This window comes from Temnothorax longispinosus, unplaced genomic scaffold (genome assembly GCF_030848805.1).
Source record: "Temnothorax longispinosus isolate EJ_2023e unplaced genomic scaffold, Tlon_JGU_v1 HiC_scaffold_20, whole genome shotgun sequence".
In the NCBI taxonomy this organism is placed as follows: domain Eukaryota; kingdom Metazoa; phylum Arthropoda; class Insecta; order Hymenoptera; family Formicidae; genus Temnothorax; species Temnothorax longispinosus.
The window spans coordinates 75,001-92,065 of NW_027270014.1; the positions used below are offsets into that span (position 1 = coordinate 75,001).

Genomic DNA, 17,065 nt, shown 5'->3' on the forward strand with positions numbered 1-17,065 from the left:
TTCTCGAGGCAGTCTCTCGTGGGCGCTCGAACGGTAGCAATCTCGCGCGTATTATCCCGGCGTATCGTAGTTAATATTCGCGAACGCGAAACGGAATACGAATAAATAAGCCTACCGCAGTGTCCGAAACAAACGGGAACGCCCGCTAATAGCGTTACGTGACGCCGATACGAAAGGCGTACGGGTTTTCGCGTACCTGAATCGTGAAATCGCACTTTGCGAGACGTGCGACCGCCATCTTGTGTGGCAATAAGTAAATGTGAACCACCATCATTGTGTAACAAGAGTTAACAATAAAAGCAATAATTATTTGCAAAAATACATACGAAAATATCAATAACTTACCCATAACTTACCTGAACAAGCGGCTGTCCGGCCATCTTGGTGATAGCGTGGACCGATCTTCAAGGTCATCACAGATTCTACTTCAGAGGAGGCCATTGATGAGGAAACCGTGGCGGAAACCTGCAAAAAAGCGATATTAGTTGTAGTTACGCGGACAGTTCTCATACTTACCTGGTTGTCCGGCTATCTCCCAGACGCGTTGATCCTGGACATCGGTGAGCAGCGGTGATCCACGACATCGGCGATGGTGATGAGGAATCCGTCGACGAAACTTGAAAATAAAAGAGAATTAATAGCGTTTTACTTAGATTAATGTCGGGACTTAGCCGATGAAGCGGTTGTCCGGCTATCATGGTTCCACGGATGAGGTAGATGAATGTCGATCGATAGTGGAGGTGACTGGCAGAGCATCCCAGGGGTGCGTTCGAAAACAGCACCTGTGTGTATTATGTCACACTTAATGCGTTCGAAAACACCTAGTGGGCACACTTGAGCATACACTCGTGGTCGTTCTAAAACCCTACACTGTAGAACATTAGTGTGATTTTTCTCCACTCCCTTTTTGGCGGTGGGACTCGGTGGAAATTGTGGGGGAGCGCGGAATTTGATGTGAAAAAAAGTTTAACGGACTTATACATAAACATAACCAATATCGTTTGTACTGTTTCGCTCGCAGGACGCACAACGCACAGGTACACAGTGAATGGCAAAATGCTAACCTTAATCCCAGGCCGTCATATTTTGTGTACGGATGATGAAGGAAAAGTCCAAAAAGATGGAAAGGAAAATTTCTATATACTGGACATTATAGGTAATTTTCTTAGCACTTGGTTAGGTTAGAATTCTCTTAATATATTTGTCATTTTGTATTGTATTGAAATTGTGACGCATATTTATGTTACAGATAACCAGTTGTGTATGGCCACGGACTGTGAAGATTCGCGAAATTTTTTAAATATACCTTTAGATGAACATCCTTCAACGCCTTCTTCTGGTAAAGACTTTTAATTAATACATTACTGTTATGTTACAAGTTGCTGTTTTGTTGAAAGTAACATACTATTTGTACTTAATGTAAGGGTTAGAATTTTTTATCAGTATATTTTATGATTTTTCTATGAACATTTACAGAATCTACAGATGTACCGGAAAAACCTTTATCTGTACAAGAAGGTGATAACCCCACGGTACCTGTAAAACTTGTAGAGGTGCCTATAAAATCAAAATCACAAGAGACAGCTGTGAAATGGAAGGACGAAAATGCTGTTAAGCTCTTAATCAAACAGTGGCAGAATCATGAGTCGCTGTTTAAAAGTTCTACTATGAAAAATGCAGAAGTGTGGCGGTTGATTTTTGAAGGTTTGCGAAAAATAAACCCTAACTGGATTTTTAGTGCTATACAGTGTGAAAATAAGTTTAAAGATCTTAGAAGACATTACATGGCAACAAAGGATCACAACTCGCAGACAGGTGTACAACCCAAAACATGCAAATTTTATAATGAAATGGAAGAAGTATTGGGTATGAAACCAAACGTTAAACCTGTTGCTATTGCATCTAGTCTGAAGAGACGTTCCTCTGCTCTTCAAAGTGATTGTTCAACTCCACAATCAGGAGAAACCTCTACAGAAGCATATGACAGCAGCGAAAGTGTTGATCAGGGCTGCGTTCGTAAACCTTACCCTGCGGGGTAAGGTAAACTTCACGGGGAATAATCACGTGACCGTGTAGAGACATATTTACGTCAGAGAACACCTCAAAGTTTATGAACGATCCTGGAGTAAAATTTTATCGCATAATATAAATTTGTTAAAGGTAATTATCGTCATATTATCTGAATCATTATCTTAGACAGTTATTTATAAAATACAAATTGTGCGACTAAATAAAAAATGTGATTATTTGTAATTATATTTATATATTATTAAAAATTGTTATAATAATTTTTTTTATTTAATGTAAAATTTACGACTGGAAAACATTTGCGAAAAACTTGTATGTACGTTAATATAATTTTAATAGTTGCATCAGTCTTGTTTACATTATATATATATATTTTTTTAAGATATAAGATTTTTTTAAAAAAATAAAATAAAATATTTTAAATAAAAAATAAGAGTTTTATCCGCCAATATTATTCAACAAAAATGGTGTTTATTTAGTTCGACACAATTTGCAAGAGTATAATCAGTAGGTATATAACGTTCTGTCACGGCTGTCTATTTATTTGCCAATTGGGTCAATCTAAATAAACACCATGTTTTGTAAAATATTTTAACTAAGGAAAAACGCCGTTAAACGGTTAAGATTGGATCTTGGTTGCCTAATAATATTATTCGATTGAATTTAACGTATGTACAATTCTTCGTCGTAGCAAACCAACGCGTCAGTCTCATACAGTACAGAGCTTGCAGTCACATTGCAGAAACGTTGTTTTAACGTTCCTGCAATGTGACTGCAAGCTTCTGTGCTGTATGGGTAAGGGCCTAAGCAGAATGGCTGTCTTGGTAGTGTCTTATGTAACGCACAATACTGTACAGTATATTGTGCGTTACATAAGACAAAGACTTAAGGCATAAAACACTTCCAAGACAGCCATTCTGCTTAGGGCCTTATACTTATGGACTTAAAACGTACGTAGTTTCAACTAAAGCAAGAATATGTAGAATATGTTACAAAAAATATAATATTTTAATGTTTTTTAGCAAACTGTTATACACGGCACGAAAAAAGACATGAGTAACGACAGAGAGAAGATTGCTAAAAAAGCAATCATTGTCATGGCAATATCAATGGGAAGGAACCTTTTGTCCAATTACGAATTACTTGATTCTGATTTATCATCTGACAGTGAAACTGAAATTTTGTTGGCACTTTGCTCAAAGAAAAAGAAAAAGAAGGCCAGACGCATCCAAGACTACGTTGAACAAACCATTCATTATTTTACTAACAAACAATTTCAGTCAAACTTTAGAATAACGCGTGAAACTTTTGAATGTTTACTCACTATTATCGGTCCGAAAGTAGAAAATACTAGTGAAACTGGGAGACCAATGGTTCCAGCTGAGAAACAATTATTAGCAATAATATGGCTATTAGCGACGCCAGATTCTTATAGGTATGCTAAAATATATATTGTTTTTTATTTATACATAATATATGAATTTTCGCTCTTTCTGCACAACAAAAGCGAGTAATTCTTTGATTATAAGAGTGTATACTGTATATTATTTATTTATTTATTTACTTATTAATTTAATTAATTAATTTATTTATTTATTTATTTATTTATTTATTTAAGCTATTACTTTTATTTATTAAGTTGAAATTAATTTAAAATTAATGTTCTTTTATATGACAATAGATCGATCGGAGAAAGATTTGATTTAAGCAAATCTACATTGTTTTCTTGCTTTGTTCGAATTACGACAGCTTTAAATGTCATGGCACCTCAAATGATTCATTGGCCAACAGAACAGGAGCTTCCATTGATAAAAGAACAATTTAAAGCTATGGCTGGAATTGATGGTGTCATAGGTGCTCTCGATGGGACATATGTGCCAATTAAAGCGCCATCAAAAGATGCCGAAACGTACATAAATCGTAAAATGCAATACGCCATAACGCTGCAAGCAATATGCGATGCCAATTTAAAATTCACAGATTGTTATACGGGATACCCTAGTTCAGTACACGACGCTAGGATTTTTAGAAATTCTGATATTTATCATTCGATACGTCAAAATCCAGAAAAGTATTTTCCACATGATGAATTTATTTTAGCAGATAAAGCATATCCTACTTTGAAGTGGTGTATTACTCCATATATGAATCGAGGAAATTTAAGAAAACAGCAGGAGAAATTTAATACACTACATTCGCGGACAAGGCAAACAATTGAAAGAGCATTTGCTCTCTTATTTGGCCGATTTAGACGCCTAAAATATTTGGATATGAACAGAATTGATTTAATACCCGGAACAATACTTGCGTGCTGCGTTTTGCATAATATATGCCTAGATTTTGGTGATGATTTAATGCGCGAATACGTACAAGAAGGTATGGACGCAATAGTGAAAAATCAACAGGAACAGATTATATACGAGAGTGAAAATAAAAAACGAGTTGGAAATGAACGTCGGGATGCACTGTGTGAGGAATTAAACCGTAACGATAATCGATTATAATATCCTTGTTTTATTAATTTGATTTTTGTTAAATATTGCGAATTCTTTGGGTACGACAAATAATATTTAGAAATATATAATGCACTATTAATACATATAAGAAAATAGGATTATACGATTAAAAATAATATATACCGGGCTAACATAATATAGTTTTAATTTCGATCACCCGGGCGATTTTTAGGATTAACGCAGTCTACCGCATCTTTGGCACAGATAAAAAAAATAAAATCTGACGGCTTTTCTTCCCCATCCAAGAAAAACGACAAATGATTAAATCAAATATTGCTTAAATCACTAACACTCAATATGTTTTTCTTGGATGCGTACTCTAATAATCTTCTTATAATCTATATTGACTGATATAATTAATGTATAATTATGTAAATTATATTTTATAAAATAAACAAACCGGACAAAACAAAATTAAACAATATCTCACAGCTTTACAGCTTTTTGAGCAATTTGTCCATCATGCTTTCATAAGAATCAATACTTGATTGAAGAATTTTCTTTTTTTCTTCATGCCTAGCCTTCTTTGTTTCTTCTCTTTCTTCAAGCATCACTTTCAGGTCGCTCAGAGTCATTGCATTCGCTTTTTTTCGCCCTTTTTTTTATTATCTTCCGCATCACTAAGATTTATCTGTGTGACTGTAAAATAGCAATGTAACTCATAATAAATAAAAACAGATTCTTAACATATAAACACATTTATAAATAAGTAATATTTGTCATACCTTCGGATTTATTGTCATCTCGTGATGAGCTTGCTATAGCAACAGGAGTAACATTGGGCTTATTTCCAAACAGTTCGTCAAGTTCCTCGAAGTTTTCACATTTTACTGGTACTGCACCAGTACTTTTGGGACCCATATTGTCTATTTTTTTAAAGTATTTTTTCTTCATATATTTCATTTTTTCTTTGCATTGTGCTGCGACGAAATTATAGCCTTCGTGTTTCATATCGCAGGCAATTTTAGCCCAGATATCGTCCTTTTTTAAGCAATTGGAATTAAAATCATCTTTGTATTTCTTGTACAAGTATAGGAGCATTGCTCTACTTTTATCCGTCCACAAGCTTTTCATTCCTTTATCCGGAGTTCTTCCATTACTTTCTTCTAAGACTCTCGGTTTCGTATTCTCATCAGTTTTCTCTAATTGTAAGTTAGAAGTGAATGTCGTACAGCGAGACGAATTGGCTGCATCACTGAGATTTGTATGTGTGACTGTAAAATAGCAATGTAACTTATAATACATATAAAAACAGATTCTTAATTAAACACATTTATAAACTAGTAATATTTGTCATACCTTCGGACTTATTGTCATCTCGTGATGAACTTGTTATCGCGACATCAATATCTTTTTCGGGTAACATAATTTCATATCCATACGGTTGCAGACAAGTTTCAATGATGTTCTCAGTCAAAGAGACAAAATCAATTTTACCTGCTGTAAAAGTATCGTTTAAGAGATATTACTTGTTGTATTAATTGTAAACATTTTAACAATTAACTTCGAATTTCCATAAAGCAAGGAAGTAGATATTAAGCATAAAAAAGCGTGTTTGAAAACAGAATTCGTCTAGCCCATGTCTATTGAGACACGACAAAGGGCAATGTAGATACACCAAACCTCTAATATATATTTTGTTAACTTACTTATTTTGTCGCGTAATAATACTTTTGACATCTCTGGATCAAAAATTGGAACTCCACCGGCGCCTTCTACAACTTCGTACAAAGTTTGGGATTGTGATCCACATTTTATCGCCGACATGTTTTCGAACTTCTTATATTCTTTCTCGTGACCTCGTGTAATACACGTGTAATACGCAAAAGTGCGTTTCTGCGCATGACAGGTAAACTCTACCTCAGTCGCGAGCAGGGTACGTTGAGGAATGGCCTGGGTAATTCCTCAAGGCTTTCTGAACGCTAGTAGGTAAAGGTAGTTTTTCCCCCGGTGACTTTCTGAACGGGTTTAGAGGCATTTTTACTCTGGGGGTAACGTTTACGAACGCAGCCCAGGAAATCAAAGTAGAAAAAAAAGAAAAAAATATTAAAAAAAGAACGAGAATGGAACGTCAACTGGAGGCATGGTCATTGGCTAATCAAGCTGAAGCACTAAAGAGGGAAGAAGCACGAGAGAAACGACACCAGGAAAGTATGGAGAAAAAGGAAAGGGCCATTAAAGCTTATGAAAGTTTTATGACCAAACTTCTTGATAAACTCTAAATATTAATGTTGAAATGTTTCTACTGCACTAAGTGGCTGTGCGAACCTAATAGTATTAAGTACGTTAATAATTGAAATGCTATATGTGATATGATGTACCTTCTGTACTGCTAGACCTTAAATATGATATCTACTAGCAATATTTGTTGTAGCTTTGCAAGAAATTTTTTGGATAAGTTTAGTTTTATTTATGTAATATTAAAGCTACAATCTGCATAATTAATAGTAAATTCTGTAGAAGATACATAGTACTATTAGTTATATTATTTTAAGAAAGTAATTTTTATTTGTGTTAAAGTATAATTAGATTCTGTTAAAAAAACTGTACTATCACTATTAGTTCTACTTTTAGTAAAAATGTGATTTTTAATTTTATTAAGGTACAGTATAATCGGCAAAATTCCGACACGTCAAAACGTCATGTGTGATAACGATTTTACCGAGTACTTGCTTGCACACAAAATGTGTTTGTTAACAAGCTTGTATCGCATTCGTAACCGAGTTAAATGCGTGATACCATAGTTTAAAATTGCAGCATTTTAATTAATGCTTTTTGCAACGACAAGACAACGGCAGAGCACCGAAAAATATTTTCTAATGCACATTTATATTTGTTAATCTGCGCGATACGCGATTATGTGCGTCGCTAAGCGGTTTAAAAAAATATATAACGAAAAATAATGAGGATTTGTTGCCACTTTATACAATTAATAATCTCCTAGCGACAGAAGATGCATCGTAGTTGTAAATTCGAAGAAACACCTACCGTGTTTCTTATACCATATTTTGTACTACAAAAACTTGTACAATGGATGACTGATTTTCTATAGATTAAGGAACAGTATAATGTTCTTTTTTACTTTCAGTTATCGTATAATATTTTTTACCAATCCTTGTGCCAAAGAATAAGTCATGTTCTTAGTTCATACAATATTATGACTTGTCTACTTAAGTTTACTGTTATTTGTGTAAGTACGGAACTGGATAAAATATGTCAATTGAAGTCGAGTTTATAATTACCTCATATATAAAAATACCTTTTGTAAGACTTTAATAAACAACTTTTACGTAAATTTTATTTTATTGACACATACAAATATCGAAACATTTTACATTTAAAACCCATAATTACATTACAACTTACTGATAGATACAATTTATAATAAAATTTTAAGGTACAAGTGTAACTAAGTAATTACGCTTTATTTCACCCTCTGCATCGTTTGCTATAACTTCCTCAAAAATTTCATTATTAGGGGCGTCATCATATCCTTCAACAATAAAGTCTTCAATGATATCATGTACACCGTCGAGACATATATTGTGAAGCACACAACATGCTATTATGGTAAACGGAATCACATCATCTCTATTCATATCTAGGTATTTTAACCGCCTCCATCTTCCCTTTAGCAGAGCAAAAGCTCGTTCAATCACTTGTCTCATTTTAGAGAGAGCTTGATTGAATTTTTGCTGTGCTCGTGTCAAGTTTCCAAAGTTACGGAAAGGCGGAATGCACCATGTTAAGACTGGATATGCTTTGTCCCCAATAATATATTCTTGATCAGGGAAAAAGGCCCGTTTATTTTCTCGAACTGCATGCCATAAATCAGAGTTTCTGAAGACTCGTATATCACCAACAGAGCCTGCAAAACCAGCAAAGCAGTCTGTAAAGCTAAGCTGAGAATTACAAACAGCTTGAAGAGTGATGCTGAACCGCTTTTTTCTGTTGATGTAGAATTGACCATTTTCCTACAAAGGCACATAAAATAATTTATTCAACCGACAAAAAATTACTCTTTTAATAGTACATACTATATTATTCTACTTACCTTAGGACCTATTACTTCAATATCAGTACCATCGATTGCACCGATGACATCAGGTAAACCACCATTTTCTTTAAATTTATTTTTTACAGTCAAAAGGTTGTCACCTGTTGGCCAAACAATTATATCACCAGCAATATCGTTGAGAGCTTTGATAACACGCATGAAGCAGTTACTCAACGATGACTTGCCCATACCAAAGCGGTCGGCTACAGATCTAGACAAAGAAATAATAATTAGTTACTTCAGTAATTTCTATAACATTGTAACAATAAATAGTTAACAACATATTTTCCTTACTTGTACGAATCTGGAGTAGCAAGCAGCCACAAAACCGACAATAGTTGGTTTCTTACAGGTATCATAGGTCGGCCTGTATCATTTGTAATAAATAACGCCGGGCCCAAACGCGTTTCGAGATTCTCAAAAATGTTCGGAGTCATCCGAAAATGCTCGCGAAATGCTTTATTGGTCATTCTTGGAATCGTATCCGATATATAACCTTGACACCGTGCTGGTGTCTTTCTACAACCTCGCACTCTCAATCGCATTTCACATGATGCCAAATCAAATTCCTCATCACTTTCACTACTACTGCTGTCCAACATAATACTTTGTAATAATTGGTCGGAAGCGACTAAAGCCAGTGCTAATATGCGTTTTTTTTTATGAACAACTGCATTTGAATCAGCCATTTTTGTTTGTAAACATTACAGCAACACACATTGGTCGTTCGATAACTCCCGTCGGTAGCAGGCCCACCAGCTCCACTGAGCCCGTCCCCCACATCCACCACACAACGTGAACGTGAAGTGTTTTCGAACGCACCCCAGAGGAGGCAACCGTGGCGGGAATTTGAAAAGTGAAAAAGTTAAGGAGATATACGTATAAATAGACCTGATCAAGCAGCTGTCCGGATGACAGGCATCCCTGGCTGGCCGATCGAGGTCATACCTAGCGGTATCCAGAGCACAGGCGATGCTTACTAGGCAGTTGTAGCGGGATTAAAAAATAAAATTGTTTAAACAAATTGTTCACATTTTGGTCTGTTTTCATTACGAATACCTACCTTCTCGGTACTCAAAGGTTAAACCGAGTGGTGACCGATGACTCAGAGGACAAAATAGCGTACCCCGTGGCCCGATTATGTATCGTTCGGTCACAACCTAACCTTGCAGCCGACGGCTGCGCCTCCTAAGACGCCAGCGGAGAGGAAGCAGGGACCAACGATCGTCGAGCACCAAATCCTGCCGCAGTCACTTATCAAGCTGCGAAAACCGAGGGAGAAGCAGACCGAGGCACGGACGGAGGTAACAACCGGCAAATCCGGTCCGATTGATCTACGCCAGCAGCGGATGATATATGCGGCAATTCAAGACGCGACAAAAGTGTCAAGTCATATGATAAATAAAAACGTTTGAGTAGACATTAAGTGCGTGCGTTTAGATATAGATATATGTAAAAAGTGTCAGCGTCTTTAGTTCCTATTCCAATATCCCGAGTGAAAGACGAAAAGTCAAAATTTAAGTTTAAAAGTCAATATGACTGAAATAAATATGAACCATGCGAAAAGGGCTACTGAGTAATCACAGCAAATAAAAGATTCTTTTGGTTTTGGATAGAGAGTAACGGGAAAAGGAGGACCCGGTCCCAGGTACATAAAGCAGTTTATTTTCTTATTTGACTTACATACGGGTCAAATGTGACGAATAAGCGGTTTCAATCTTCAAATGATTCACATGTTTGTTTTAAGTTTGATTAACGGAAAAGATAACCCAGTTACTCGCTGAAGAAATCTATTACTTTATTTGGCCACATAGATACATTTTTTTTGTTATTTCTATTCGACCGACGTTTACGTCCAAAACAAGTCTTAAAGTTAATTTGGTTTAACGGAAAAGTTCCGAGCGATTAAAAGGTTACGGTACTCAGTAGAAATCAATTGTTGATTAAAGTAACGCGAAGTTAGCTTCACGATGTTCCAAAGGGAACCGCGATCATGTAAGACGGATACCAGGACAGTGTCGGGCGAAGACACGCGTACCAAGGTAAAGGCACAACCACAATCACCGAAATGGACAGTGAAAAATGGGATTCGGCTGTTGCGTACATACTTTATCGTACGAATAGGAAGTAGTTGCGTGGGCAGGTGTGAAATCTACCACGAGCGCGCGCGCGAATCAAACCCCGTCCGAAATGACGTTACCATCGGGCGTGGTCATTGATTTAGGTTAACTACCTGTACGATCGGCGAACTATAGATGTTAAAGCGTTGCAGGTATCGCGGCCAAGACCAAACCACCAACGGTCGGCATGTTGGAGGCGTAAACCCCGAAATGGCGATACCATGGGGCATGGTAAGCGACTTGGGCGAACCGATCACCCGATCGACAAGTTGCCGATGCGAACGCGTTGGAGTTATCGCGGCCAACGCGAAACCATTGATAAACGGCGGGTGGGACGCGTGGAAGCCGAGATAGCGATGCCACGGAGGCGCGGTCAGGGACTTAGGCCAACTAGCGGGCCGAGTGGCGGACCGGGGGCAAAAACACGTTGAGGGCGCTACAAATAACTATAATCGAACAGCGGGCGGCGAGCCAAACGCGAGAATCGCGAAATCGCGAAATCGCGATCCACGAAAGATACGCGTGATTTGGGTCTCGGGGTATACCGGGGAGCGCATATACCGGGTAGTTCACCGCATACGGAGGCAGGGACCGCAAAACTCGTGAATCACAATATTTAAAGAAAAAAACAAAGTGCGAGGCTAATTAGGAGCATCCGACAAATCGAGCCAAGATATATTTTAAGATATAAAATTACAAGAAATGGTATTTTGTGGTACCACGTAAAAGCCGTGAGCGACCCGGGTGAGCGAACCACGTCGCATAGATTATTTAATGTAAGCAAATAATGTACGCGCGGAGTTCACTTTTTTCGAGGGATCCTACAATAATGTTATAAATTAATTGAGAATGAATTAAGGATTCTGGAAAATGGAATGCTGCGCAAATGTATATTTGAAAGCTGTATATTGAGACAAATGTGAATAACAAGTCGAGCGAGACAATGAGCCTTTTGTTCGCGGCAGCATCTGGCGCGGCAAACAATAGATGAGGAACGCGGAAGCGACGGACACCACATGCGGGCGCGTGACTATCATGCGACAGGTGTGCCAAAAGAGGCGTATCCACATAGGAGTGGGGAACCAGCTCCGAAGTCGGGAGCCGGAGTGGACCCCACCGTTCGAGGATTCTGCGTCGAGGCTCCGAGTAGTACGGTCGATTCGTCTTTGAGCTCCTAGAGCACTTGGTAGCAAATACTTATACTTATACTCTACGTAGATGATCCTGCGGTAGACGCGTTAAAACTTAAGACCCTCGAGTATTGAAATCTTGTATTGTTTGGAAATAGAATAAAGTAAATGATACTTTACTATTTAAAAAAGAATCACATTCATTTAAATTCACTCGTGTGCGGTCAACTTACCAAATCGATATATCTACCTGATCCTGATACTTACCTGTTGGCGATCCCACATCCGTTCGGGGAGATCCTGGAGCGGTCCAGCGAAGGTCCACGGAGACACAGTCAGCGGTGCACAGCTGCAGTCCAGAGGAGGTCCGAATTGCTTGGTCCAGCGGCGATCCTAGATCCGGCGGCAAAGAGGCAACCTGAAACAGAAAAAGGAAAGGGGAATCAGCAAGGGCGTCGAAAGATTGGGAATTCTTAAATTCTTACCGTAATTTGCATAATCCTTTCTCGGTTTCTCGGGTGAAAATCGAGTGGCGACCGTGTCGGTGACATTAAAATTGATAGGAAAGAGGCAACACACCTCCGTACGGTCACAACCTAACCTTGCAGCCGCATGCGTCATTGGCGGGTGGCGCGCATTGCAGATACGGGAGGCGTGACCGGAGGAGGCAGCCGGGGAGCCGCAGTGGCAGCAATCAGGCGGGGAATACGGGAAGTAGATGTAGGGTGCGTTCGGGGAGACGTTATTAGCGCTATCTAGCGCTACTGGCTGTTCGCGGAGCTCTATGATAGCGCTACCAAACGCTGTCGTGACGTCATTACTGGTAGTGTTATACGTCATAACTGCTCGCTACCAACTCGTTCTTCCTTCCGAGGTAGTGCATTAATAGCGTTAGCGTTTACAGGCTCTATGAACAGCGCAATAGTGAATGGTAGTGAATTGTTGTGATTGTTTATTTGAAGAAAAAGCTTTGCGTGTGCACACGTATTGTAAATATCGTATTAATTACGAAGTTACAAATATGAATTATATATATAGGAACAGATATATATATATATAATATATTTATATAATAATTCTTTTTCAGCGGCGGCGGAATTGGCGAGTGATAATTTATCGTAATAATGAACAAAAATAGCAAACAATAAATACTCAGCACTTGTTTTCAAAATACGATCATTTCATTAGCATTACTAATATCTTTTCTTTCACAAAAGAAAATAAAATTTATCTTAAAATGTTATTCCTGACCATCATACGTAACAAAAATAAAATGTAATTTACTGTATATAATCATCAGATATCAAACTTCTTTCTCTTTTACTTATTAAATATTTCTTCACATTAGTTGTATAAATAATATGAATAATATACTTAATGTAAAACTTATTTTACTGACTTTAAATACATATCTTTTATTAATTTTTGAAATTACCGTAAATAAATAATATTTTATTAGATTTTGATGGTTTTAACGAAAAACGTTTTGCTGTGATAAGCAAACCTGCAGAAGAAACGGCGCATTCAGATGCTGAACTTGTAATCGCGGTATGGCATAAATGCAGCATACCAATTTGTACAAATTCGGCAGTGACAACTTCATTTAATTTATTCCACCATTGTAGAGGATCTTCGATAATAGATTCTGACATATGTAAATACTTTTTAACTTTTGATAACTTCGACAAGAATAGGATCTTCAGGAGGAATAATGCTTATTGTATGTTTCGCAGCCAACTCCAATCGTAATTTTTTAACTTCAAGAAGCTCACATGACTTATTAAAATAATCTGCTATTATGAAAAAGTAAAACTAAACATAAGAATTTAACTTATATATATCATAAAAATAATAATCTTATATTTGGTGATTAATATAGAAGCTGTTGCAAACATTTCGACGTTTTAAAACACTGAACATATTGACATTAAAAACTCAAAAAACAATCTTTTCTTTGGTTTCTTTTACTCCTATTTTATATATAATTCTTTTAAATTTGGTTGATTAGAGCCAACTTTATACGCAATCGAAGGTTCATATACGAATTTACGAAAACAAAGCTTCCTCTATGAGGAAGCAATATGAACTATGTAAGACTTATATATACTAGGTTTAATTACAATATTAAGCCTAGATTTTGTAAATCTAAATACTGTAAATTACCTAGACTAAGGTATTGCTTAGATATTGTGACAGGAAATTCCGAACTCAACGTTTCGCAATTTAAACTCTCGGGGATTTGCGTTAGAATAAGACGATATTTAACTAACATTAGAATTAAACTTAGCGCTAGGTCCAATAGGGTTGCTCGGTGCAGCCGAAATGCCGAACAGACCTCGACGGCTGTGTCGGTAGCGATGTATCGTCCGGCGGCCAATGAGCGTCGGCCTTGCCGCGCCGGTGGCGATTTTTCCCTCTCCCGAACCGGCCGCACTACAGGAGGCTCCCGGAAAAGCACGACCGAATACTCTCTGTGTGAGCATCGTGCGAGAAGGTCTAAATCTAACCTGTTAAGACGTCGTCAAATCGTATTGTAAGACATCGTCAATTTGTCAAGAAGCGATCGCACGGAGGGTCAATTTTGTAAAGCGCCGTTGAAAGTTGTCGAAAGATCGCACGGAGAGTCAATCTCTGAGAGTTGTGATTGCCAGGTAAAACAATAAAGGAAACTAATTCTTATCAAAACGTAAGTAGTAATCTTCAGTTCCGTCAATTATTTTCACTTCTTGGTATCTCCTGTTTCCTGAGTCACCCAATCGAACCATTTTATTGAATAAATCAGAGTTTGTTAGTTCTCATAAAACTAACTGGCGCCCAACATATTAGACATATTAATTGCATTTTGAGTCCCGACAGCTCTGACCCAAGCCGCGTCGGGTGAAAGGGTTTGGCGAATAAAAATCCTGTCTCAATATATAGTTTACAAAAACTATAATAAAAGTTATATATAGCTTAATGGACAAAATTCATATACACTAATTTTTTAATTGTATTAAAAGTATAAATTAATTCTATATAGCATATAATCAAATGGAACCAAATATGGATATATTATTAAAAAATATATTTAATTATACTTCTTATTTTATATATTAGGTTGGCAACTAAGTTCCCGCCGTTTTTTTTAATTTTAACATTTCGCATGTCATTAAATGTTTTTGGCATAATGTTTTAAATTATTCGAGGTTCAGAAGTGTGGAGCATGGGTTTTGCATGCTTTAAGTGACAACAACAAAAATTAACGAGCCACAATCTCCGCTGGTTTGCTTGCTCGTCACCGCTCAACTCATGGACACAAGCAACGATTTCTTTACCGGATCGTTACTAGCGACGAAAAATGGTGCCTGTACATTAATATGAAGCAGGACAAGCAATGGCTTAGCCCCGGTAAACAAGCGACACCGCGCGTGAAACAAGATCTTCATCCGCGTAAAACGATGTTGTGCATATGGTGGGACTGGGAAGAGATTATCCATTACGAATTGCTTGAACGGAACCAAACGGTCAACGCGGAACTCTATGTTCAACAAATGGAACGACTCAACACGGCTATTCAAGAGAAAAGACCTAATCGGCACCATGCGTTTGAATGGCTTCCTTGGTCATATTGGCGATATGAGGGCGGGCGTTGTCGTGCAGCAAAAGAACTCCATGCTGCCGATTAGGTCTTTTCTCTTGAATAGCCGTGTTGAGTCGTTCCATTTGTTGAACATAGAGTTCCGCGTTGACCGTTTGGTTCCGTTCAAGCAATTCGTAATGGATAATCCTTTCCCAGTCCCACCATATACGGACAACATCGTTTTACGCGGATGAAGATCTTGTTTCACGCGCGGTGTCGCTTGTTTACCGGGGCTAAGCAATGGCTTGCGCTGCTTCATATTAATGTACAGGCACCATTTTTCGTCGCTAGTAACGATTCGGTAAAGAAATCGTTGCTTGTGTCCATGAGTTGAGCGGTGACGAGCAAGCAAACCAGCGGAGATTGTGGCTCGTTGATTTTTGTTGTTGTCACTTAAAGCATGCGGGACCCATGCTCCACATTTCTGAACCTCGAATAATTTAAAACATTATGCCAAAAACATTTAATGACATGCGGAATGTTTCTCTCTAAAAAAAGGCGTGCAAAGTCGGTACTCGAATATATCGCGTTTATTGTTCCCTCTTTTCTGCGATGCCGATTGGTTCTCTCGCTGTGCTTACCTCATGAGCAGCTGTCATTGTATATGTGTGTAATGTTAAAGTTAAATAGCGCGTGCGAAGCGCGCGTCTGTAGTTTCTAGTAACATTTAAAAAAACGGCGGGAACTTAGTTGCCAACCTAATAAAAACAATGTCAAAAATAATCGAATCTGCTCATTTTTTATATTCAGAGGAATCATCATTTTGTGGATCATATATATTAAAAATTCCTTAGGAGATTGCTGCTTGTCTGCGAGATATTCAGCAATGTACCTCTAACACTTTGAAGAGTCGGATCCAGAAATGCTCCGCGAACATATGAGTTTCATGAATTGGAAATCGCTTTTTTATATTTTGTAAAATAGTTTCTTTACTACGAATACGAATCGTATTCATTTACACACATACTACTCTCGAAAATATTAAAGAAGTAATTGATACAGCAGCATTTATTAACTCAGGTTTTCAAATTTGGTGGCGCAGGGGTCTACGAAACGCTACGCTATAGTACACTACTGCTGTTCATGGAGCTCGCATTCGCTAGCGCTATCATGACTCCATGAACGGAGTTAATAGCGTTTGCGTTGGTAGCGCGGTAGCGAACTCCACGAACGCACCCTAGTGAGGACACTGCGTCCCCGAGAGGGGAAGGGAATCCGGGCAGAATTCTAGGTCTGGGGGTAATCACGAATCTAATAAAGGACACAAGTCGAATTGTCTTTACCCGGTAGGTGGACAAGCGGACACGGACGATGCGGAAGTAGCTTTAAGTAACAACGAGCGCGGACGCGAATAAAGTTAAGACGGCGGACGACAGGTCCGCGACCTGAAAAACCGCGAGCGTAACCAAGAGGGAAACCATTCCTAACACGTGAGAAGGGTGCGAGACGCGATCAGGGCTAGGAACGATGGCGAACGGACCAACGGTACACAAAATTGCGAACCAAGCGCGGAGCGTGATCAACAAACCCCGATGACTCATCACGGTGACCAGACAATTGGTCAGGATGGGTCCGCGTGCGAGTGGGAGATCGCG

General features: G+C 38.1%; 2 protein-coding genes and 1 long non-coding RNA gene across 3 annotated transcripts in view; 1 reads left to right on the forward strand and 2 right to left on the reverse strand.

Moving 5' to 3' along the window:
• The window catches only part of LOC139823859 (uncharacterized), a 315,960-nt gene that overhangs the window by 58,466 nt on the left and 240,429 nt on the right, over nucleotides 1-17,065 (forward strand). The window lies entirely within an intron of this gene.
• On the reverse strand, nucleotides 4,983-6,550 carry LOC139823866 (uncharacterized). The gene is made up of 4 exons (XM_071796351.1): nucleotides 6,194-6,550; nucleotides 5,844-5,984; nucleotides 5,270-5,758; nucleotides 4,983-5,183 (listed from the first exon to the last, which is right to left on the reverse strand). The coding sequence occupies exons 1-4, from the start codon at nucleotides 6,309-6,311 to the stop codon at nucleotides 5,116-5,118; spliced, it is 816 nt and encodes a 271-aa protein (XP_071652452.1). The 5' UTR covers nucleotides 6,312-6,550; the 3' UTR covers nucleotides 4,983-5,115.
• Nucleotides 7,937-12,691, reverse strand: LOC139823881 (uncharacterized). The gene is made up of 5 exons (XM_071796359.1): nucleotides 12,431-12,691; nucleotides 12,119-12,269; nucleotides 8,896-9,244; nucleotides 8,599-8,812; nucleotides 7,937-8,518 (listed from the first exon to the last, which is right to left on the reverse strand). The coding sequence occupies exons 1-5, from the start codon at nucleotides 12,689-12,691 to the stop codon at nucleotides 7,937-7,939; spliced, it is 1,557 nt and encodes a 518-aa protein (XP_071652460.1).